At 45.4% G+C, this 25684-nt stretch overlaps 1 protein-coding gene across 3 annotated transcripts; it reads left to right on the plus strand.

The window, feature by feature from the left end:
- Positions 1-200: 200 nt before the first annotated feature.
- Positions 201-3849, plus strand: LOC147896883 (pentatricopeptide repeat-containing protein At2g39620-like). Of its 3 annotated transcripts, none has more exons than XM_087381693.1 (2): positions 201-3448; positions 3629-3849. In XM_087381693.1, the coding sequence occupies exons 1-2, from the start codon at positions 353-355 to the stop codon at positions 3698-3700; spliced, it is 3168 nt and encodes a 1055-aa protein (XP_087237819.1). In that variant the 5' UTR covers positions 201-352; the 3' UTR covers positions 3701-3849. The 3 variants fall into 3 exon arrangements, with proteins under 3 accessions (XP_087237819.1, XP_087237820.1, XP_087237818.1); XM_087381694.1 differs by having other exon boundaries at positions 3615-3796; XM_087381692.1 differs by having other exon boundaries at positions 201-3849.
- Positions 3850-25684: the final 21835 nt, after the last annotated feature.

The following is a 25684-nucleotide window of genomic DNA, read 5'->3' on the forward strand; positions in this document are numbered from 1 at the left end:
CCACTTCTGGCATTTGGTTTTCATTGTGGTCAGGCTTTGCAAGTTGCCCTCATACCGCTTCACAAGCAACCCTTGCAACGAGTACTTATCGAAGGAGTCCTTCACAGATCCCTCCCAGCGGTGGGAATGCCCGAAATAGCAAAGTAAGTGTTCGACGAGTCTGAACTGAATGATTTGCGCAGGTAAAGCTCTGCATTGGCTAGTCTGACGAGTCTGTGTGAATCTTAACTGAATAACCCAATATCTCCAGATAAGCAGCATAAGACCACCAAGGAACCTCTACGGATAAAAGCTTGTACAGTTAAGAAGGGTTAGAGACATGCTCTAGGAAAAGAAGTCCAAAAGCCAGGGAATGTACAGGACCAAAGCAACCACTCGTCAGGCTTGGTCAAACTCTAAAATCCGTGAGGAGTGTGGTAAGGCAGGCTTCAGGTTTGGAGTTCAGGTGAATGCCTCTAAAACACAAGAACTGTGGGAGAAGAGTGGGTGGGAGACACTCGGCTTGGAGGAGGCACTCACGTCTATGGAACGGATGCCCCAATTGCCTTTGGTTGAGAACATTATCTGCATCTTGCACAAGTGCAGAGAAACTAAAAATATAGCGTATACCAAGCGGTTGCACGCCTACGTGTGCAAAAGTGGGCTGGAAGATCATAGTGGGAATTACCTTGTCCCAGTGTTTGTACAACTCGGAAGCATGTGCGATGCTGAACAGGTGTTTAACCGGTTGGTTGATCGGAATGTGTTTTCTTGGACTTCTGTAATAATGGGGCATGTTGGATGTGGGAAATCGCACCATGCCCTCAACCTCTACCAGAAAATGCAAGCGGATTCTGTACATCCTAGCAAGTATACTTTCGTGGCTGTATTGAAGGCTTGTGCAAGGCTGAAAGATGTGGGGAGAGGCCAAAAAATACATGCTGAGATTACCAGAAAAGGGTTGGAAAGCGACATTTTTGTTGGCAACACCTTGGTGGATATGTATGCCAAATGTGGCTTGCTTACAAAGGCACATGAAATATTTGACAAGCTGCCAGTGCAGGATGGAGTCTCTTGGAATGCACTGATGGCAGGATATTCTCAGCATGGTATGGGTGAGGAAACGCTAAGCTGTTTTGAACAGATGCAACTGGAGGGTGTCTCTCCAAATTCTGTCACTTTTCTTTGTACCTTGAAAGCTTGTGGCAGCATAGGAGCCATAGACAAGGGCGAGGAAATACATGGTGAGATTGCTAGAAATGGGTTGGAAAGAAATCGATTTATTGGTAACTCCTTGGTGGATATGTATGTCAAATGTAATTCGCTTGTAAGAGCATGGGAAGTGTTTGACAAGCTGCCAATTCCAGATGTAGTGTCGTGGAACATACTTATTGCAGGATATGCTGAGCTCGGGCTTGGTGATGAAGCTCTGAACTGTTTCCAACAGATGAAATTGTTGGGCATCACTCCAGATTCTGTCACATTTGTCTGCAGCTTGAAAGCTTGTGGCAGCATAGGATCTATAAACAAGGGCAGAAAAATACATGCTGAGATTGCCAGAAAAGGGTTGGAAAGAGATCCTTCTGTTGGTAACAGCATGGTTGACATGTATGCTAAATGCGGCTCCCTTGCAAAAGCATGGGAAGTGTTTGACAATCTTCCCGATCGAAATGCGATCTCATGGAATGCACTAATCACAGGGTACTGTGTGCATGGGTTTGATGATAACGTGCTGAATTGTTTTGAACAGATGCAACAGGAGGGAGTCTCCCCAGATGCTGTCACATTTGTTTGCAGCTTAAAAGCCTGTGGCAGCATACGAGCCATGGACAGTGGCCAAAAAATACATGCTGAGATTGCCAAAAAGGGTCTTGAAAGAGATCTTTCTGTTGGCAATGCCTTGGTGGATATGTATGCCAAATGCGGCTGGCTTGCAAAAGCACAGGAGGCATTCGACAGGCTGCCAGTTCGAAATGAAATCTCTTGGAATGCACTAATTGCAGGATATGCTGAGCAGGGTCTTGGTGGGGAAGTGCTGAACCGTGTTGAACAGATGCGAGAGGATGGCATCCCTCCAAATTCTTTCGCGTTTGTTTGCAGCTTGAAAGCTTGTGGTAGCATAGGAATTATAGACACGGGCAGAAAAATACATGTTGAGATTGCCAGAAAAGGGTTGGAAAGAGAGACTTTTGTTGGCAACACCTTGGTGGACATGTATACAAAATGTGGTGCAGTTGCAAAAGCACGGGAGGCATTTGACAAGCTTCTAGTTCGAGATGTTGTCTCGTGGACTGCTCTAATTGCAGGATATACCGAGCAGGGTCTTGGTGAAGAGTCACTGAAGTGCTTCAAACAGATGCAACTGGAGGGGGTGTCTCCAAATGCATTTACATTTGTTCACTGCTTGAAAGCTTGTGGCAGCATAGGAGCCATAGATAAGGGGCGCGAATTACACGCTGAGGTTGCCAGAATGAGGTTGGAAAGAGATCGTTTTGTTTGCAACACCTTGGTGGATATATATGCAAAATGTGGCTGGCTTGCACAGGCACAGGAAGTTTTTGACAAGCTGTCAATTCCAGACGAGGTCTCATGGACTGCACTGATGACAGGATATGCTGAGCATGGTCTAGGTGAGGAAGCCCTGAACTGTTTCAAACAGATGCAACTCCAGGGTGTCACGCCAGACGCTTCTGCATTTGTTTGCAGCTTGAAAGCTTGTGGCAGCACCCAAGCCGTAGACAAGGGACAAGAAGTACATGCTGAAATTGCCAGAAAGGGGTTGGAAAGCTCTCTTGTTGTTGGCAACACCTTGGTGGATATGCATGCCAAATGTGGCTCACTTGCAAAAGCATGGGAAGTATTTGACAAGCTGCCAGTTCGAGGTGTAGTCTCATGGACTGCATTAATTGCAGGATATACTGAGCATGGTCTTGGCAAGGAAGCACTGAACTGTTTTGAACAGATGCAACTGGAGGGTGTTTGTCCAGATGCTCTCACACTCGTCTGTAGCTTGAAAGCCTGTGGCAGCATAGGGGCCATAGACAAGGGTGGAGAAATACACGCTATGATTTCCCGAGAGATGTTGGAAAAAGATCTTTTGGTTGGCAACACCTTGGTGGATATGTATGCCAAATGTGGCTTGCTTACGAAAGCTCAGGAAGTGTTTGGCAAGCTTCCAGTCCGAAATGAGGCTTCTTGGAATGCGCTAATCACAGGATATGCCCAGCGTGGAGAAAGTGAAACAGTTTTCCATATGCTTGAGAGAATGAGAGGAGAAGGCATAAAACCAGACGGGGTTACATTGCTTAGTGTTCTTTCTGTTTGCAGTCACACAGGTCTGCTGCATAAAGGCCAGAAGTACTTTGAGACAATGAGCACAGACTATGGCATCACTCCAACAATTGAGCACTATACTCGCATGGTCGATCTCCTTGGCCGTGCAGGCCAATTACACGAGGCTGTAGCAATCGTGAGGAAGATGCCTCTCCATCCCAATCTTGCAGTGTGGCACATTGTGTTGGGTGCTTGTCGAAAGTGGGGTAATGTGGAGCTTGGAAGACTCGCCTTTGAACATGCAGTGCAAATGGATGAAAAGGATGCTACAGCGTATGTCTTTATGTCTAATATCTATGCAGATGCTCACATGCAGGAGGAAGAGCAGAAGATTGAGGCAATGAGAGAGAGAACAAGCATGGAAGCAGCCAGGACAGAATTGGACTGACATTGGTGGAATGCATTCATTTTTGGTGGGGGATAGACGACATTCCCAAAGCAGGGAAATATGTGCTAAGCTAAAAGATATTTGCCTTAAAATGAGGGAGGAAGGTATGTCTCGAATTTGCAATGTTTATCTCAAGACTTCAAAGAAAGATGGGTTATGTGGGCACAGTTAGAAGCTCACTTATTGTGCATTTCCCACTAAGCACCCCCACGTGGACACCCAAGACATCTTGTAAAAAATATCCATGTCTGTCATGCAGTCACTGCAATTATTTATAGAGCGGCGAACTGTTCTTGCCAAAGATGAAATGCCTATCTTCAAGGAAACTTTGCTTGTGGGGACTATTAGTGACACTAGTGCATCTATGATAGCCATTTCTCTGTTAGTTGATGTGATGAAGGGGAAAGATGCATGTATTACATGCTACTTATATCATGAGATGCATATACTATACACTACTTATATCATGAGATGCATATAGTGCATGAAGATGAAGGTTGTGTCTTGGGATTGGAAGAAGGATGGAGCTCCTACTTTGTGCTAGACTGGAGTCTTTCTTGTGTATGATAGCCTTCTATGATCGTTGTTCCTGTTTGCAAAAGCAGAAATCAATTGTGTGGGTTGAAGTTACGATTGTTGCAAGATGTGTTGATGAAGTAGATCAGTTGCCGGCCCTTTTCTAGTGTTCGGTATATGTTTGTGTGTTATAGGCCTATCATAAAGGTGACCTATGCTCTTCTAGTTTCTCTTGTCACTATTTTGGAGCCCCCGGTGAGGAGTTTCCTTAGGAATTTCCTATGATTGAGGAGGAGGAGAAGTACTCGCATCATGTACATAGCTGTTCTTGCAAGTGAGTCCCTGTGGTTCTTGCGAGGGAATTGGTGCTTCCTTCCGATGTCCTTGGCAAAGAAACGATGGCAAGTTCTTGTGGGTCTGTCCCCTTTTAGGAACATGTTCTTGTGGATCCACCGTGTTTATTGCTGATACCTAAGCAAAGTCGAGGCTAAGTTTCATGGGGGGTACTTTGGAATGCAGCGTGCCTCACCTTTCCCTTTGGGCGCATCAGGTTCTTGTGTTGCTATCCCATGTTTAGGAACAGGTTCTTGTGTAACTGCCATGGCTGCTCGTGTAGTTGATTCTTGTAGCATGATCACGCGAGGGTACAAGGGAGTTTTCTGTGGTTGTATTTTAGCCGTATTTTTCTATGAGGATTCAACAGTAGGTTCTTGTGTGTACCTCATTTTTAGAAGCATGTTCTTGTGGTACTTTTGTGTCCTTTTCCATAGACGATGTGGAGGGTTGCATGGCACCAACAGGAGGCTTGCGTGCTGTCATGTGCACAGATTAGTATCCGAGGTGTACTGGGTACACAAGACTAGCTCAGGTAGCCTGGGGAGGCTTAGAGCTAGGCAGGCTTGATTCTCGGGTTGAGTGGCAAGGGTACGAACCGGTTAGAGGTCTTCGCTATTTTTGGCGCTTGGGGCCCGAGTCTATATAAGGGGCCCAGAGGTTCAGTTCTCACAGAGCTGAGGGGAGCAAGTTCGTTCCCAGGTGCTAGGTCTAATCCTGGATTGAGTCGCGGACGCGTGCCTGCATCATAGCGTAGCCCAAGGCCCAGCAGGAGATCCCAGGCTTCACAGCGCCGCCTGGTGGTATGGGACACCAGGCTGGTTAGGATCTGGTTGGGAGTTCGTGCCAGTAGCTCAGCTCGTGGCTCGTAGGGGACATCTCCTGATTCGGGATCACATCCCGTAGATGTCATGGTTGGGTGGTGAGCAACCTGCTCAGTTTCCTCACGTTGTGTGTGTTCTTGTGTTTGCTTGCAGATCAGAGGTTTCAGGAGTGCTGGGACGTGTCAATTGGTATCAGAGCCAACTCCTGAGGTAGGAACTTCTGTTGCGAGAATTTTGGACGATTTTCTCCTCCAGGTATGCCCTAATTTCGAAATTCGTGCTCAAATCCTGCAAGTGTCTGCTGGTTCATCGATTAAGGGAAGTGGTATTAGATTGGGATAGAAGGAAGGAGAGAGAGAGAGTGCAGTGATTTCGTTGCAAGAAGTGACAGGTTGAGAGAGAGGGAGAGAGGTGTAGTTAGGAGGAAGTAGTGGGGTCCAGGTAGAGGCGTCAGAAGGGAGTCAGGAGAGAGCGTAAAGTTGGGGCGAACCCAAGGGGATCCCGCATGTCGGCTGGCTGCTCAGGGGTTGTGATGGCAGGTAGAAGGGGAGCGTAGGAAGGTGCGCAACAGGTTAGGGATAGATCACAATTTGGATCAGCTGCTTTTCGGGGGGGCCTGGGGGCTTTAAAAAAAGCGCTACCCCTGTGTTTTTGGAGGGTGAGCTTTTGGAAAAGTAGGGCTTTACTAAAAGCCTGCTCACCTGCTATAAGTTCGGCCAAATTGCCTTCTCCCATAGCCTGTAGAGTGCGCAGAATTCCAGCCCCAGTACACCTTCACGCCCGGGAGCTAGAATACTTGTACGGCCTGCTACAGTCTTTCATACGGACAGCCAGGAGCGGAGTCCCAGGTTCCAGAATCTGAACTGAATCATCAACTCAGCTCAGCCTGCTTACCTTCTTCATTGACCAACTTTCCCTTCTTCCATCACCTCCTTCTTGGCCAACTTCCATTTCGTTTCTACCTCCTAGCTTCGAGGCCACCTGCTTGTTTCTCTTCTCTAGCCTATTTTCTTTTCAGATCAGATTTCAGTCATGGCTGATTCTGTAGACCCTGAGCTTGCGATGGGAGACCAGGATATGAACTACCATGCGGAGGATGACGAGGGTCTCTACGATGATCTGATTACGAAGAAAGCCTTCAGTGAATTCACCACTGCTCTTGATGGAAAGTTTGAGCAAGTTCATACGAATCAAACGGGATTGACACAGCAACTCCAAGAGATTCAAACTACCCTCACACTTTTGACTAGCACTGTTCAGGCGCTCACGCATGTGGATGCCATGGCTTCAGTATTAGGTCTGAACATCACTCCAGATCCTTTTCCCGGAGACCAGAAGTCTTGTACCAAGGAGGTTGTTGACACATGGTTGCACAAGTGGCAAGTACACTTCCAGTTTCACCCTTACCCAGATGATAAGAAAATACAGCTTGCAGCCGGGTTTATGTCAGGAAAGGCTTTATTGCGGTGGAAGGAACTCCAACCCAAGCCTGCAACATGGAGAGAATTCGAAGGGGTCTTCAGGAAAGAGTTTCTGAAGGAGGAAGATTATGATATCGTAGGCAAGCTCAAAGCCCTCGATATGTCCAAGCTGAATTTGACTTTTGAGGTTTATCTTCAGAGGTTTCGGGATTTGCAGACAAAAGCTACAAAGATGGACTCAGTGACCTTGTTAGGTTTCTTTGTGGATGGTTTGCTTGACTCCTACAAGTTACAGATCAAGAACAACAAGTGTACCACGTTGCAAGAGGCCATGAATTACGCACGTATTTATGATGATACCATGGCCAATGCAAAGGGAACCAGAGTTGCCGACACGGGTGGGAAGAACAAGAGGAAGTTCTTCCAGTCTACCACTGGTACCGGGGAGACGAAGTCTATAGACAACGCCTCCAAGAAACATTTGACTCAGGCGAAGAATGGTCGCGCTCGTTTCCTTCGTACCTTGAATCTAAAGAAGGAAGGACGTTGCTGCTAATCTAAAGAAGGAAGAAACATTTCACCAAATCCGTATCTATGCTAAACACATAGATAGAACCGCATTCCGAACTAGGTATGGCCACTACAAGTTTCTTGTATTACCTTTTGGTTTGACCAATGCTCCTGCCACCTTCCAGCAAATGATGAACGATTTGTTCTGAGATTTTCTGGGCAAATTCGTCGTAGTGTTCTTAGATGACATCTTGGTATAAGCCGAATGCTAGAGGATCACATAGGACACCTCCGGATTGTCTTAGTTATTCCAAGACAGCATAAGCTCTATGCCAAGATGAGTAAATGTGACTTCTTTATGAAGGAGATCATTTACTTAGGACACAAGATTTCTTATGAAGGTATTAGCATTGATCTAGATCGTATCCAGAAGGTTTTAGAATGGCCTATCCCTCAGACTGTGAAACAGCTTCGTTCTTTCCTAGGATTTACGGTATTTCTACGGAAGTCTGTGCGTGATTATTCACACATCACGGCACCCCTGACAAACATATTGAAAGGTCGTGGACGCAGGTCTACCCAGCCGATCTCTTGGAATGATGCATTGAACAAGGCTTTTGAAACCTTGAAGTTTTCTATCAAGGAAGCACCCGTTCTTGCATTACCCGATCCTACCCGGCCTGATGTTTTAGAGGCCGATGCGAGTGATTTTGCGATTGGGGCAGCCTTATTCCAAGAGGGTAGACCTGTAGCTTTTGAGAGTAAGAAGCTGGACGACGCCCAATTGTTGGAAAGGTCACCTCCCCATCTGTAAGCCCCCAAATGAGGAGTGCGTGGGGGAGGGAGACCTAGGGCAGGATGTGCCCAAAGAGAGATTACCTGGATGTGTGGATCTGGGACAGATCTGGAGCATTCATGGTTGGTGGGGTATCCCAAGGATGAAAGGTTGCATCAGGAGCAGCTCATGTGCAGGAAGATGGCGGGGACACAGTGTCTTGGATCAGGCCTGGCATGAGGCACTCAGTGGACTGCAGCAGGACCCTATGAAAGGCGCGCTGACATCAACATGTGTACGGAGCAGGGTACAAAGCTGTACGGATCTGTATGGGCTGCTGCAGGGCAGTGTACGGAAGAGGTACGGCCAGGACAAGGCGCCGGCAAAGGGCTGCAGCAAGGCGTAGTATAGTGGGGGTCCATGGGCAGGTCTATGGCTTGCAAGCAGGGCTGGCAGGTGGCAGGACAGCAGCAAAGGAGCTGGACCCTGCATGGAACAAAGGGCCAGCAAAGGGCCCTTATATAGGACTGGTTGGGCTGAGCCAACCAGGTCGGTTGGGCCAGCCAACCTAGTCTGTCCAGTTGGCCCAGTCAGGGCAGACTGGTTGGTATTTTTGCCAGGCCTTAGGGCCTATAAAAGGAGAGGCTCAGGCCTCATTTCAATATCCAACAGTTCAGCAAAAGCAGGAGCAGACAGGAGCAGCCAGGAGCCACTCCCTTGGGCCTCACACTGGGGGGTGAAGGAGACCCTGAAGGCTGCAGACTGAGCTTGAGTGGCAGCCCACCTAGGCTGGTTTCCGGACAGCAAGGTGGAGAGGACCCTCTGCTGCGTGTACCCTCTGTTGGGTCTTTTCTAACACCAATATCGTTGGCCCACATTAGAAAAAGAACTCTATGCAGTAGTGTATGCCCTGAAGGTTTGGAGACACTACTTGTATGGTTCGAAGTTTCTTGTATTGATCGATCATCAGTCAATCAAGTATGTGTGTGATGGATCTGAATTGAGGGGACGGAAAGCTAGATGGGCAGAATTAATGCAAGATTTTGATTTTGAAATACGTTATCGAAAGGGTTTGTTGAATAGTGTGGCGGATGCCTTAAGTCGAGTCAAGTTTGTAAATGCTATGTCATTTACAGAAATATCCTCAGACCTATTTCAATCCTTGAGAGGGCTTTGCGCAACTGATAGTCATTTCAGTTCTTATTGGCAGAAAGTCGAGGATGGGAGCTCCATGGTTGACCAGGACTCAGGGATTGTGCCACCTACGGTACAGGTGGTGGGAGGTCAATGGATGATTAGGAACGGCTTGCTGTTCGCGAATGGAAAGATTTGTGTGCCAGATGTTCTGGAACTTCGATCCAAGATTCTCTGGGAGTGTCATGATGCTCCTAGTGCTGGACATCCGGGTATACATCGGACTCTGTCTCTTGTGAAGCATACCTTTTATTGGCCTAAGATGCGTGCATTTATTAAAAACTATGTGGTAGGTTGCCGGGTTTGTCAGGTTACTAAGGCAGAATGCCTTAGAAGCGCGGGTTTATTACAGCCATTGCAGATTCCAGGTAATAAATGGGAAAGTATTTCCATGGATTTTATTACTGGTTTTCCACGAACGCGCAAGGGTCATGACTCCATTTGGGTCATAGTCGACCGTCTGACCAAAATGGCTAGATTCTTACCTACTAGAATAACTATTTCAGTTGTTCAGTTGGCTCACGAGTTTGTGGACCACTTGTTTAAGCTGTATGGTTTGCCCTCTGACATAGTTAGTCACAAGGACTCAAAGTTTACAAGTAACTTTTGGACACTTGTTTTTGAGAAGTTAGAAACTACTCTAAGTATGAGTTCCTCAGATCATGCACAATCCGATGGCAGTACAGAGAAGGTTAACCAATTGGTTGAAGATATGCTTCGGGCATATGTTTCTAAGAGACAGTCTTCATGGGAAGATTATCTACCTATGATAGAATTTGCTTATAACAGTGCAAAGCATTCAAGTACTGGTTACAGTCCTTTTATGCTTATGTACGGGTTTCAACCTAAGTCACCAGTTATGGTTGAATTAAAAGGAATCCAAAATGATGCTGCAAAGACCTTCTTGCTAGACATGCAGGAAATGTTGCAGTTTGCCAAGGAGTCTATTAGAAATGCCCAAGATCGAGACAGATTTTATGCTAATAGACATCGTTCACCTAGAGAGTTCTCTGAAGGAACGATGGTATATTTGAGAATTCCCAAGGAATCCAAGAGCCTAAGTACTAGCTTGGTTCCAAAGTTATCCCTCAGATACTGTGGTCCGTTCAAGGTTATTAAAAGAATTGGACCAGTTGCATATCGACTAGAATTACCTCCTGATGTTAAAGTACATCCAGTCTTTCATGTCAGTAGACTGAAAGAAATATTGGGTGAGGATGATCAACTTGTTTCTCCTCAAGAAATAATAGAAGTTACAGCTTTGACTTTTATTCCACACGAACCTGAGTGTATTCTTGAATTTTGTGAAAGACAGATTCGTAATCGAACTATCACGGAATACAAGATCAAGTGGAAGGATCGTGTTGAGGAGGATGCAACATGGGAGACATTACAGAACTTCCAGAGGACATTTCCGGATTTTTTAGTGAACTCACGAGTGAGTTCTTAGAGGAGGGGAAGTATGTCATGTGCACAAATTGGTATCCGACGTGTACTGGGTACACAAGACTAGCTCAGGTACCCTGGGGAGGCTTAGAGCTAGGCAGGCTTGATTCTCGGGTTGAGTGGCAAGGGTACGAACCAGTTAGAGGTCTTCGCTATTTTTGGCGCTTGGGGCCCGAGTCTATATAAGGGGCCCAGAGGTTCAATTCTCACAGAGCCGAGGGGAGCAAGTTCATTCCCAGGTGCTAGGTCTGATCTTGGATTTTTGAGTCGCGGACGCGCGCCTGCATCATAGTGTAGCCCAAGGCCCAGTAGCAGATCCCAAGCTTCACAGCGCCATCTGGTGGTATGGGACACCAGGCTGGTTAGGATCTGGTTGGGAGTTCGTGCCAGTAGCTCAGCTTGTGGCTCAGAGGGGACATCTCTTGATTCGGGATCACATCCCGTAGATGTCATGGTTGGGTGGTGAGCAGCCTGTTCAGTTTCCTCACGTTGTGTGTGTTCTTGTGTTTGCTTGCAGATCAGAGGTTTCAGGAGTGCTGGGACGTGTCACGTGCCTTAGGCACCCATATGAGGTTGTGGTCTTGGTAAAATCCTTGAGCCTCCATCAATTTCTTGGGGATCCACCTAGATTGGTGCTTCTGTTGACCTTTTGTCGGCTTGCGTCTTCGAGAATTGGCTTTCCGCAGTTGTGTAGCTTGAGCTTTCATGGATTTAGGACCGGGGGGGGGGGGAGGCAGGGCCTCATTCTAACTCTGGCCTTGCATAGTCTTAGAGGTTGAAGCCGGGGTTGTATTCTTTGGGAGCCAATAGAAGTTCTTGCCTTTGTGTGCAGTCGGGGCAATTACAGTAGATCCGTTGCCCTTTGTAGCTATAACTGCAGTTACTTTTGGGCTAGGGACTATTGTGGACGAGGAAGCTTTTGTTGGGGCCATTGGAGTCATGGGTTGTTTGTTGGCCTTTTGTACTAAAGGGAATGTTGGACTAGCGGTCCCATCATCGATTGTGATGATTGAGATGCAGCTATCGTTGGTCATAGTTGCGATGCGTTCCCACCAATCAATTTGGCATAGTTAATTGCACAATACCATGTTCTTCCAAGGATAACCTATTCATCCAAAGCACCTGCTGGCATAACATAGAATCTACTAGCCACGTGATGGCTATTAACTGATAAAGGAATTTTGATACAACTTATAGTGGGCAAGATTTTTCCATTTACTACACGTACCATGACAGGAGTAGATTCAAGAGTTACCTTGAATGTCACGAGTCGGGTACACATCTTGTATGAAATCAAGTATGGTTGGTGCCCGGATCGATGAAAGCTTTGGCTGAGCATATGGCTTCCCTGCACAACTAAAAACTTGCTTGCACCCTTGCGTGGGCAAGATCTTCCATGGGGTCTAACCCTTTCGCGGACGCTTTATAAATTGTTATGAGCCCTAAATTATTTTCTTTGGCCTGACGCACCCTTGCTTCTTCTATTGCTTGTTGCTTCATTCGAGCAACTTTTTTTTTACGTTCTTTTTCTCGGTGGATGGCTTGTAATGATTGAAGTGTTAATGGGGTATAGTAGCACTTAAGCTTGCTACCATTAATGTACCCATCATCCATTTTAATACTGTCAAGGGTCACAATTCTGCATTACCCTTGGGATGTGATTTTTGCAACCCAATACGGACCCATTTCTTGTTATTTCAGCTTAGGCTTATGTTTCTTACGCTATATAATAGCGCAAGACATTAGGAAAAAAGGGAGCTCATTTTGGGGCCTTTTAGGATTTAGAAAAATAGGCTCTCGACCAATTAGTAGAGGGCCAATGTAACGTTGGAAAATACCCAAAAACACGTAAAAAGATGAAAGAAGTCATATTCAAAATCTCTTTCTTTTATTAGGTCTGACATACGTGATGTTCAAAGATGTTTTTCTATGCAAATGAAGGATGCTTCGGATGCTCAATCAGGAATGCATTAAAAGAATCAGGGTTGAGGATAAATAGTTCATAGAGGATTCAAACATTTTTACAAGTAGTGCCTAATCACTTTAAACTGCTCCTAACTCTATTGAAAAAGAAACTTAACAGAAGCGATGACCTCCTCTAGCGATGGTAGAGAAGATAGGGTTGCCGCCATCTCCAAAGCTTCTCAGCCTGAAGCCGTCAATGATAGTGACTCCACTAATAGAGATCTAGGTACAAGACCCAATCATGAGACAGACACTACCATAGAGCAAGTTGTAGACATGCAAGAAATGACAAGAGAAAAGATGGCGAATCTACCGGGCTTCACCCTACTAGAGGATAAAGATATGCAAGAACTGCAGAAAGGGACAACTGACGAAGGATTCAAGAGACTACTAGCATACTTCAGGTCCGCACCAGACAACTTCTCACAAAATGCGAAAGTTGTTTCTCTTGCTGCTCAAGCTCAGAAACGTCGTTCTCATGGAGCCCCCCCCAGCATACGATGCAACAGATCGAGAAAGGGTGAGCCTTGTTGGAGGTGTCGAAAGGAACCTATGTGGGAGCTTTCCAAGGAGGCGGCCGAAGCTTGTTTAAAGCCCGTGCGACCCTGAAGCAATCGGCATGGGAGCAGCTCTCAACGAGAGCAAGGAGAATCTTCAGTGGTCCACCCACCGCCACCTCCTTATAGGAGATCCTAAAAAAACTCATCCAAATCCTGGCTCTATCAATGGTAAGCTTCCTATGATGAAAGTTCACAATGGAATGCTGAATGAAACCACGAAATGGCTCTGTTCCTACGCGGTGGTAAGATATATCCATGGTCCTTGACCACCCGCTCTGTTCCTGTAAGGATTGGTAAGGAATTTTTGGTCTCGAAAAATGTTGAATGTCACTAGCGTTCGCTTCCTAAGGAATTGATAGATTGTTTTCCTTTTTTAAAAGCTTGAAATGGCATCCGAAGTAGTGCAGAAGGGCTTGTGGACCATTAGGATTCAACCTCTGTCTGTTTAGATGTGGGAACCTACCTTTCACCCCAACACACCTCCGCCCTCCAAAGAACTAATTTGGGTAGAATACCTTGACCTCCCGCTCTCCCTGTTCCCTCAAGTTGAGGCTTTGTGCGCCCCCCTAGGTCAGTTCTTGGCCCTTGAAGCAGAAAGGTTTATTAGTGCGAGAGGAAACCCCCAAGCTTGTGTCTTGATGGACCTAGCTACAAACCCACCGAATGCCATTCAAGTTCTAGATGGGGATGATCCAGAAAGTCTTCTACAAGAACATCCCCAACTCCTTTTTCCTCTATGGCTTGAGAGGACACTTCATTAAGAATTGCCCGGCTAGGAAAAACTGTAGGAAAGAAAACACAAAGACACCCACGCCTCGCCCACAGGATGTGCAGGGAGAAGAAGAAGCCCCCCAGTTGACCCCAAAACCAAGAACCACGGGAAAGATAAAGGTCATTGGAGGGAAGCCAAGAAAGAACAACAAGTAGATCAAGTAGACTCGAAAGCGACCACTGATGAAAAATAGTCAGATAGCTCAAAGGAAGAAGAATTCGTAGAAAACACGCAGGACTTCGAAGCCCAACTTGAACGAGTAGAACACTAAGCCTTGGATAGAGATGACCCCCCTTTTACTCTAGTGAAAGGTAGAAAAACTCTATAGGCTGAAAGGCAAAGTCTTGAATCAGCCCCTCTGAAAGAGAAGCCTAAGGAGCCAAGCGCCGCAGAGGGAGAGAAGAGAAGGCTATCAAGAGGCTTCAACCTAGTGCCATAGGTGAATTTCAAGAAGAAAAGAAACAAAAGCAATACCCAATGATTCAAAAAGAAGTTCTCTTCACTTTCCTTAATATCAATGTTCAAGGATTATCAAACGATCTTAGACCAACAATTCTCAAAAGATGGATCTATGGCAGAGGCCTCAACCCTAACTTTATAGCACTTTAGGAAGTACAGGTCGGGGGATCAAAGCTAAGGTGGCAACTTAGATAGATTGATGACAAAAGAGAGTGGTATTGCACTGATCATGAAGAAGGCAGAGGGGGGGCAATGCTGGGAGTTGCCAAGCACCTTTCCCAGGTGGTAGGAGGGGTCTTAACCACCTTCCATCAAAATAGAATAGGGGTTGACTTCACGCATCCCAACCTAGTGTCAACTATTGTCTCTACGCCCCCGACTCTATTAGAGATAGGGTACTTATGTGGGAAGGCAAATCTTTGAAAGATAACACTATTCTACTGGGTAACTTCAACATGGTAGAAAGCAGAAGAGATAGATGGAATGGGCTAGGCTACATTCTAAGAGGGAGTGAGCTGTTATCCTAGAATAATTTTAAAGATCAATCTTTCTTCATCGATGCCTTAGAGGACACCGCTTTCACCTGGACTAATAATTAGATAGGAAAAAATCATAAAAAAGCTCGAATGGATAGAGCCTACTTTTCTAAAAGACTTCTAGATGACGTTCTTTGTCACAAGGCCAGTGCTCTTCTGTCCCTCCCTTTCTCTGACCATAAACCGGTACTTTTCTCATTGGAAAAGAGAGAAGGGAGGAGGTTCTACTCCTGGTTCAAAGCCAACCCTTTTTTCTTTCAGCTACCATACTTTCATACCAAAATTGCAAGAATTTGGCAAATGGGATTCAGAGGAATAGCTAGCTCTATAGACAAATGTGTGAGAGCCACTGAATGCACAGGACGCTTCTTGAAAGCGATTAAACAAAGATCGGACAAAGCCAAGTTAGTGAGGCAACAAGCCCTATAAGACCTGATCAAGAGACTTGAGGATGATTGTTCACCCCAGGGACAGGCTCAACTAAGAAGTGCAAGAAACAAACTGAAAATTGAGGTAGAATTCAAAACGAGGCAAGTGAGAATATACAGAAGAGAATGGTGGGCAGGAAAAAGTGACAGGGCCAATGAAGAAATGCACTAAGTCTCCAAAAGAAACACGCCAAGGAATCCTTAGACTCACTTTAGAAACACAGGAGGCTCGTGCAGGATCCTAATGAGACTATGGAACTTGTCATCTCCCACTTCCAAGCTATACTGGGAGAGACTAAGATCCTCTCAACCGAAAAACTTAGAGCTAGAGATCGATGTAGATAGACGAAGCAGGTTTCTCCTTTTAATCGCCATTACTTAGATAGAGACCTTACCCTTGAGGAGCTAAAAGAAGCACTTGACGTCATGGCCTAAGGAAAGACTCTTGGAGAGGATGGACTCCCAGTGGAGTTTTAGCAAGTCTTCTGGGACATAGTGGGACTGCACCTTCTAGAGCTCTGGCAAGACTCAAAAGAAAAAGGCTCATTGAATCTAAGAGTCAACACATGTATGATCAAACTTATACTGAAAAGAGGCCAAAAGAAGAGATACAAAACTGGAGGCTACTCACCATGTTAAACACCAGCTACAAGAATTTTGCCAAGGCTTTAGCTAATAGGTTAAAAATCAGATGCAGAGGTGGATAAGGGAAGAACAGAATGGCTTCATCCAGGGACGTCACATCCTAGAGGCTATCCTCATGCTATGGGAAGGATTAGAGCTCACCAAGAAAACCCAACAAGATATTTGCTTGCTCAAAGTAGACTTTGACAAAGCCTATGACAGGATGGAATGGGGATTTATCCTCTCCTCACTTTAGGACATGGGAGTAGGAGCCGGATACATATCCTACGTCGAGCTCCTACTCTCCCAACTAGAGGGAAGATTGAGATTGAGATTAATGGCAAGAGTTCTCCTTCCTTCCTGCTAGATCCCCTTCTTTTCACTATAGCAGCGGACTCACTGGGAGGTTGACAGTGGATCCCTGAAAGGAATACAATTGGAAGAAGGGAGACAGATCATCTGTCAACAATTTGTGGATGATACCACCCTGACTCTACACAATGATGAACTTTTAGTGAATGATGCCTTGGAATGCCTAAACAGTTTATGTCTAGCTTCAAGTTCTAGAATTAGCAACATGAAAAGATAGGCATGCACGGCACCAAGAACCCTCCTCTTCCCAACTCCTCCTAAAAAAAAGATGCAAAATCATAAGGGATGGAGAGATATTCAGACCGCTTGGATTCTTGATGGGCTTCATGCTCGCTAAATGATCGGTGGGACTGTGTAATAGATAAAGTTAAGGATAAACTCAACAAGTGGCAAGGCATACAGCCAAATCTAGCAAGAAGGAAGTTTGCTCTTAACCACTACATCTATCCCTCGATCCTATACTTTATCTGCGGGAGAACATTGACCACCACAAGATGTCCAAGGTTAAATGCAAGTGTGCACGATGCCCAAAGGTGTAGGAGGGCTAGGGATAGTGAACATTGAGAGATCAGTGACGGCAAGGTTCATGAACCAATGGATGACTAAGGCATTTCTAGACCCTGATCCAATCTGGGCAACTCTAATCTTATGCAATCTAAAAAAAGTCAGGCTCAAGAGATGCAGACACTGGAACAGATTCCCATTGAGGTGGCACTACTGGGTAATGAAATGTGTATAGCCAAGGGCTCAGAATTGTGGAAGGGAATGTGGCAGGCTTGGGAGTCAACTCGACAATATATGAAGTGGAAGTGCTTCTCAAGAAAAACTGGCACCTTCTACAGTCAAGGGTCATTATGGTTCCCGATAATTTGGCCGAATGCATAGATAAGCGATGAGGACTTGAAAGGAGCCCTCAGACTCAACAAGAAGGGGATACAAACCTGGGGAGACTAATGGAACTGAGAGCAAGGTAAATGGATGAAAGACAAAAACTTGATAGCCAAATATCGACTCAATAGATTCGATCTGAGGCTAATACATGAGACACAGGTGCTATGGTTAAGATGCATGGATACTTCATGGCTCAGTATCAAGTTGCACACATGTATAAGTCTTTATATGAGCAAGAGGTGAACACAAAAATACAGCACAAACAGCCAAAAGCTCCAGATTGAAAGAGCAATGACATAATGAAATTGAAGAACATACAAAGACGAGGGGGAAGTTACGTAAAGCAAGATTGAAAGTGGCCCCTTTGGGAGATAGGCTTACAAGAAGAAAACTTCACAACCTTGCAGAATTGAAAGCAGGAAGTGGAGGGTGCAAGCATTGAGTACAAGTAGCAAGGTGAGATTGTTTGAAGCATTTGCTATTTGCAATGTGGCTATGTAAATCTTCCTATGTTAACTCTTATTTACACATCTGGCTTATAGGATAGTTTTGGAGCTCCAAAAGGAAAATGTTGATCCGAATGCTCTTCCTGTAAAACAAATGAAAGGTCACACACACACATAAAGGGGGGGGAGAGAGAAGTGAGAGAGAGAGAGAGAGAGAGAGAAGTGAGAAACAGACAAAGAAGTGAGAGAGGGAGAGAAGTGAGTGAGTGAGTGTGTGTGTTTGTGTGTGTGTGTGTGTGTGTGTGTGTGTGTGTGTGTGAGAGAGAGAGAGAGAGAGAGAGAGAGAGAGAGAGAGAGAGAGAGAGAGAGAGAGAGGGAGAACTCAGAGGGAGAGAAGTGAGTGAGTGTGTGTGTGAGTGAGTGAGTGAGAGAGAGAGAGAGAGAGAGAGAGAGAGAGAGAGAGAGAGAGAGAGAGAGAACGGGGGAACTCAGAGGGAGAGAAGTGAGTGAGAGAGAGAGAGAGAGAGAGAGAGAGAGAGACAGTAGAGAAGTGACTAACTGATTGACTAACAGACAGAGAAGTGAGAGAGGGAGAACAGAGAGAGAGAGAGAGAGAGAGAACTAAGAGAGAGACACAGAGAGAGAGAGAGAGAGAGAGAGAGAGAGAACTAAGAGAGAGAGAGAGAGGGAGAGGGAGAGGGAGACAGAGATAGAGAAGTGAGAGACAGATAAAGAAGTGAGAGAGGGAGAACTGAGGGGGAGAGAGAGAGAGAGAGAGAGAGAGAGAGAGAGAGGGAAAGAGAACTGAGAGATAAATAGAGAAGTGAGAGGCAGATAGAGAAGTGAGAGAGGGAGAGCTGAGAGGGAGAGAAGTGTGTGTGTGTGTGTGCGTGAGAGAGAGAGAGAGAGAGAGAGAGAGGTGAAAGACAGGGATAGGGGGAGATGGAGAGAGGGAGAGAGAGAAAGGGAGGGAGGGACACACACGCGCACGCATGCGCACGCACACACAAGGGGGGAGGGAGAGAGAGAGAGAGAGAGAGAGAGAGAGAGAGAAGTGAGAAATAGACAAAGAAGTGAGAGAGGGAGAACTCAGAGGGAGAGATGTATGTGTGTGTGTGTGTGTGTGTGTGAGAGAGAGAGAGAGAGAGAGAGAGAGAGAGAAAGAGCTGAGAGACAGATAGAGAGAGGTAGAGAGAAGAGAGAGAGAGAGAGAGAGGGAAAGAGAACTCAGAGAGAGATAGATAGACAGACAGAGAAGTGACAGACAGACATACAGGCAGAGAAGTCAGAGACAGATAGAGAAGTGAGAGAGGGAGAACTAAGAGGGAGAGGAGTGAGAGAGAGAGAGAGAGAGAGAGAGAGAGAGAGAGAGAGAGAGAGAGCTAAGAGCCAGACAGAGAGAGGGAGATAGAACAGAAAGAGAGAGAGAGAGGGAAAGAGACAGACATGCAGAGAAGTGACTGGCTGATTGACTAACAGATAGAGAAGTGAGAGAGGGAGAACTGAGAGGGAGAGAAGAGAGAGAAAGAGAGAGAGAGAGAGAGAACTAAGAGAGAGAGGGACAGAGAACTGAGAGAGAGAGAGAGAGAGAGAGAGAGAGAGAGAGAGAACTAAGAGACAGACAGAGAAGTGAGAGATAGAGAAGTGAGAGAGGAAGAGCTGAGAGGGAGAGAAGTGAGAGAGAGAGAGAGAGAGGGAGAGAGGGAGAGAGAGAGAGAGAGAGAACTTAGAGAGAGAGAGAGAGAGAGAGAGACAGAGAGAACACACACACACACACACACACACACAAAGAGGGGGGGGATTGTATGTGCTACCTTCTTAGAATGCATGTTGCATTAGAGTGGCTTAGAACTGCTAATTATAAGGACCTTTTAGGGCAAATTTTGGTCTATCCATCCCTTTTATATGCCCCTTTTCTGCCTTGATTGGTCCCTAGAGGATCCTGCAGATCTTCTCCGACTTGCCCATGAAGAGCTTCAAACTTGCACATGTAGAACTAACACACACACACACACACACACATGGGAGAGTGGTGATGGTGAGTGGTATATAAGGTGCTTCTCATATAAGCATCATTGATCCTCACATGACATAGAGGACCATACTACCAATTAGGTAGCTTTGGGGAACCCCCATAATGCATGGTAACCCACAACCCCAAAAGGAAAATAGGGATCATTGGATAGAGGGACCGGTAGTGGTTGCATGAGGATCCTATAGGCCTAATATTGACCCGTTAATGTCCAAGGCTCTCGCTCTCTGGTACTAGGATAGACGATCTACATTATGAATGATAAAACACCCCCAATGGACCCTTGGGTGACTAAGAACCCATATAGAGTCGACCATACCATGGTGGGAGCATACCCAATTAATAAATGGATAGCATATAGTCTTAATAAAATGCTTAAGGTTTCATGACTTTATTTGAAGTAGGAGAGGGTCCAACTCTTGCATCTTAGTACCCAACAAGGGACACCCATGGGACTAGTGGATAAAATGGTAACCAGAGTACAATGAGGGGACCTGTGGATATTCAGATTGCCCCTAGAGGACCCTGCAGATCTTCTCCGACTTGCCCATGGAGAGCTTCAAACTTGCACATGTAGAACTAAGACACACACACACACACACACACACACACACACACACACACACACACACATGGGAGAGTGGTGATGGTGAGTGGTATATAAGGTGCTTCTCATATAAGCATCATTGATCCTCACATGAGATAGAGAACCATACTACTAATTAGGTAGCTTCGGGGAACCCCCGTAATGCATGGTAACCCACAACCCCAAAAGGAAAATAAGGATCATTGGATACAGGGACCAGTAGTGGTTGCATGGGGATCCTATAGGCCTAATATTGACCCATTAATGTCCAAGGCTCTCGCTCTCTGGTACTAGGATAGACGATCTACATTGTGAATGATAAAACACCCCCAATGGACCCTTGGGTGACTAAGAACCCATATAGAGTCGACCATACCATGGTGGGAGCACACCCCAATTAATAAATGGGTAGCATATAGTCTTAATAAAATGCTTAAGGTTTCATGACTTTATTTGAACTAGGAGAGGGTCCAATGCTTGCATGTTAGTACCCAACGAGGGACACCCATGGGACTAGTGGATAAAAATGGTAACCAGAGTACAAAGAGGGGACCTATAGATATTCAGATTGTCCCCTTGTAGTTTAAGCACATGGAGAGATAAGGGGTACTTAGGGCCTTAGCACATGGATGGGGCTAGCATGGGTTTAGGATGGGAATATTTTTGTCATCATAACTCCCATCCTATACCAAGTGGTCTAGGATGGATTTAGAATGGGAGTAGCCTTTTCCTCCCATCCTGGACCATGGCCTCTAGACCTTGGCACCCAGAATGGGTTCCCCTTTTTTAGGGATTCAAAAACATGGAAGGATGACATGTGTCCTTGCCCCCACAAGGTCCCCACAACACATGAAATGATGCCATGTGTCCTCTTCCTCCTAAACCCATCCCTAGTTCTTTTTTTGTTAGCACATGGTGGGATGGGAATAGGATAGAAATATGCATGGGACCACTTGGGACCACCTTTTCCCATTCCCATCCTATTTCTTACCATGTGCTAAGTCCCTTAGCATGCATCATTAAACGAGAGCACGGAGAGAGAGGACGGCACTTGGGTGCCAAGAACTGGGAGTTAATGGAGGATTTGGCACGCGAAACTCAAGATACCATTCGATGCAAAACTCCAGCCCCTACACATTAATCGATTACACCTGGGGGACCTCGGGGGCAGACGGACTAATCGAGAAGCGATAGTGAGAAAAGGAAGCAAGACGTTGTGGTAAAGCACTGAACGGTGAAGACAGAGCACCAAACGGCGCGTCTGACAGCATCGAGAAGCGGAGCCTGATGGGACTTGAAGTCCGAGGGTACTGTGAACCTGCAACGAAGGCTAGCCACCTTTGAGCCTTTCGATATTTTTGCTTGAGCAGTGCAGAGCACGTAGCGGCGAACACAGTTCACCTGCGTCCCCTATAGCTGTCTGCGGGGAAGCTGTTGTAATAGCAACCTGCAACGGGCTGTGAGACGGGAGGTCCTCCCTCAGTCCATCGCTGAGAATGGCCAAGCCTCAGTGCTCCCATGTTAGTAACACGTCATTACCATTAGCATGGATGCCAAGGTCTGGTGCGGACCTCGCTGAACGAAGCACCGTTACGTATCTCCAGACGAAACGCGAACGGTAGAGAATACATTCCCATTAGGAGAATCGGGTGCCCATCGTATTCGTGTCGCTTTTCTTATGTTTATTCCAACAATATAGCTTCACCGGCTGAGTGCATGGATCACCATGCACAATGAGGCTCTCTGTGGGATTCTACCCTCACTAGCATACATGCTAAAGCTACCGACACACTACTGGGTATGGACGTTGGGGAACACATCTCTTGCGCTACCCCAAGTCTACCGGAAGGAATGAGACTCCGGGCCTCCCTACTTGCATTTCACATGAGTTATGTACGCATGCTATACACGTTTAGCATGTAGAATGAGATCCCCACGCCTTGGCATTGCGGAGTCCAAGCATGTAGTGAGGGAATGCAATGAAACGTATACTACGAAGTAGGAGTATGTAGTGTTTCACTTTGAAGTTTTCGCAACAATGACCTACGGTGAGATAAAAGAAACATAGGCTTAGAGCCTTGCACAATAGTTTACGGGTCAAGGAGGAAGCATCCTTGCAGCCGGACTATGGTAGGCTGTTGTAGTTGGCGGGCTCCTACAGGATCTGGCCTTACTAATAAGTAAATAGGGGCGGGAAATCCTCCCTGGAATCGCTAGACAGAGAACTTCCCAGACTGAGCAGAGAACACGTCAAAAACAGTGACGCTTTTTCTGCTCGATACACTGGAGACTCATCTCTGTAGCTTGTGCTCCCTCGTCTTTTGTATTCTTACCACAATGACCCGGAGACGGTAGCGGTAGTTGCTTACCAACAAAACTTAGCATGGTGGGTTATAAAAACCGAATACAGTTGACATCTACAGTTTCATAGTAGGCACGGGGCTTTACGGAGTGGATTGCCACGAACGAGGCATTGAGCCAAATATGGCTCAGGTGAACGAATTGGTCGACTACCTCCCTCGCTCCCTCACAACAAATTTAGTAATGGTGTAGAGGATGCGATGAACTACCTTTGGTGCAGCCTCCTGGTGCCTTGAGTCCTACAGCAAATGGCTCCTGTAGCCCAAGAATGGGACGAGTCCATAGGAGAGATGATACGAATCCATTGGGGGACGTGGACACCTCGAGAGTAGATGGCAGACAGGGATGGTGATGTATGCTTGCCTAAACTAATCACATAACTGTTTTCTGGAGCTTGTGAGCATGTCCATAGCTCCTTTTCCCAGCATTTCGCGATGGGTGAAGGGTGCTAATACTAACCTTATCCAAGTAATACTGGAACTAGTATTATGTGCAAGAAAAGGGGTGATCACGTGCGTCATTAAGCATGCATTATGTGCACCACGACTGAGAATGATTATGTATAAACTAGTGACGAAATTGATAATATGGCAGCAAGGAAAAAACATTGTAATTTAGTGAATTTCTAGCAAAATAATATACATGGTTTCTACCTTATACACTTGAGTTTACTAGGGACAAATTATCATAAAGTATCCCATAATTAATTCCACTGATATAGGGTACCAACCCCTAGCTGCTGTGGATTGCATGCTACATATTTTATACTACTGATAAATCTATAATGTCAGCAAGTTGTTTCACTAATTGTATTGAGAGTTTTTTTTTTTAAAGGGGGGTGATTTCTGAGTACTAGTGGGGGGTGACATGAATAACAATTGTAAAGAAGCATTGAAGCCTGCCTTCCCAAATCAAGCTTGTTTGGATGGTGGTAGGTGAGTCCTGTTACTTCTCCTCACGGTTTTTTGAGACACACTCTTGATCAAGCCAGTTGGTGACGCTTTGGTGGAAAAAAGTGAACAAGTAGCCGGAATACCTAGATGGACATCTATAGTTCTTTCTTAATATTTTGAACATACAGCTACAGTTGAATGTCCTAATACTAGATGTGATACAGTTTCCATTTTTGAAAGGATATCAATGCCTACTTGAGTTCTAGGCACATTTTTGTTAATTTGGATTAGGGAATTCCTTTGTAGTATGGTTTACTTGACAAGGTTCAAACATTGGGATCCATTGTAAGCTAGTATACTTTGAATATTCCTTTGAAGTTTACTAAACATGGCATAGTAAATAAAAGTCCCTCTTTGCTATATGATTGAGATTGGTGAATAGCCTTACAGGGATTGCACTTTTTGAATTACTGGAAAGATTACTACTGTGGCACAACAATAATTGAAAAATAAGCATAGGATCCCCTTTATGGTTTAGGGTAAAATGCTTGTAAGTGGTGATTTTTTATGTAGTCAGTTTTATCAAACAAAGTAGCCCATGGAAAGGAATGGGATATATTAAAAGAACAAGGAAGGAAAATTCAGTAAGGAGTTGAATGGTGTGAATTTGTATGCACCCTGAATGTTGGATTAGAAGCCCTTGGCTTATCTGATTTTGGAGACAGTATAGGGATGGTATTGCACTTGTAGTAAATTGCTTGGCTTGTTGACCTGAAGGATTATTGGACTGAAATTATAAGTTAAGGGAAGCATTGACCAATGTTTGTATTACCATTGCAATGAGTAGATAGGTATAAACACACACACACACACACACACACACAGGGAGAGGGAGAGGGAGAGGGAGAGAACTGAGAGACAAACAGAGAGAGAGGGAAACAACTGAGAGACAGACAGAGAGAGGGAGAAAGACAAATAGACAGAGACATAGACAGAGAGATAGAGCTTGGCCATTGGCTTTTCTATGCCTCTTTTCTACGTAGATTGGCCCTAGTCTTGCCATGCATGAGCTGGCCCTAGAGGATCTTGTAGATCTTCTCTGACTTGCCCGATTCAAACTTGCACATAAATCAATCAAATCATTGTATTCCATGAAACCTCAAAGCAAGTTTTTAATGTGTATATAAACCCTTTTCAAGATTTCTCTCTAGTCTTCCCTGGACATGATAGGCAGTGATTGATCCTCAAATTAAGCATATCTAGCATTTTCTATGTCTGTCTCTCAAAGCAGGACAAGTGGTATCTTCAGTGATATAACATTCCACAGAGCACTTCCTCTTGTAGGATGAACCAGCACCAACTAGCAGGATAGTATTATGGGGTAAGGATGTTGGGGAAGCATCGGAGCTCTAGGCTAGCATCCACAAATGCCCAAGTATTTGTCATTGGTCCAAGCATGTTGACATTGATAATTGAATAATGCTAGATTGATTGCAAAGTTTACTCCATGCTTTCTATCAATAGTTGCATCAAAGGATAGAGGGGATAGAGGGCTACATAAACCTTGATAAAGTCGCGTTCATGCTTGCACTGTGTTCTCTCATGCCTTTCATGAGATAGAGAGAGAGAGAGAGAGAGAGAGAGAGAGAGAGAGAGAGAGAGAGAGAGAGAGAGAGAGAGAGAGAGAGAAGAGAAAGAGGACCTGGGATTTATGATTTATGATCTCAGGTGCAGTTTAGCATCAATTGCAACGGCAAGAAAGCTACTACCAAGAAGACAGATAGGGTCCACCCATAGCAAAATTAGCAACATCAAGAGGACGGGATTCACAGTCAAGAAAAGGAAACCCATTCCATCTTCTCAAACAAAAAAAAAGAAAAGATTTACACAAAAGGTTAGTGTTTTAATGGAGCTAAGAAGGGCCCAGAAAGCCATGGGATTGTGTATTCCCAAGGCTCCTTTTTTTGCAAAGGCTTCTTAGGCAAGTTTGTGATGATAAACTTTGTGGGCCTTGGATACCGATGGCAAAGAACAACTATT

The sequence above is a fragment of the Dipteris shenzhenensis genome, chromosome 11 (genome assembly GCF_047967505.1).
Source record: "Dipteris shenzhenensis isolate YYH24624 ecotype China chromosome 11, Dip_SZ_1.0, whole genome shotgun sequence".
Taxonomy (NCBI): Eukaryota; Viridiplantae; Streptophyta; class Polypodiopsida; order Gleicheniales; family Dipteridaceae; genus Dipteris; species Dipteris shenzhenensis.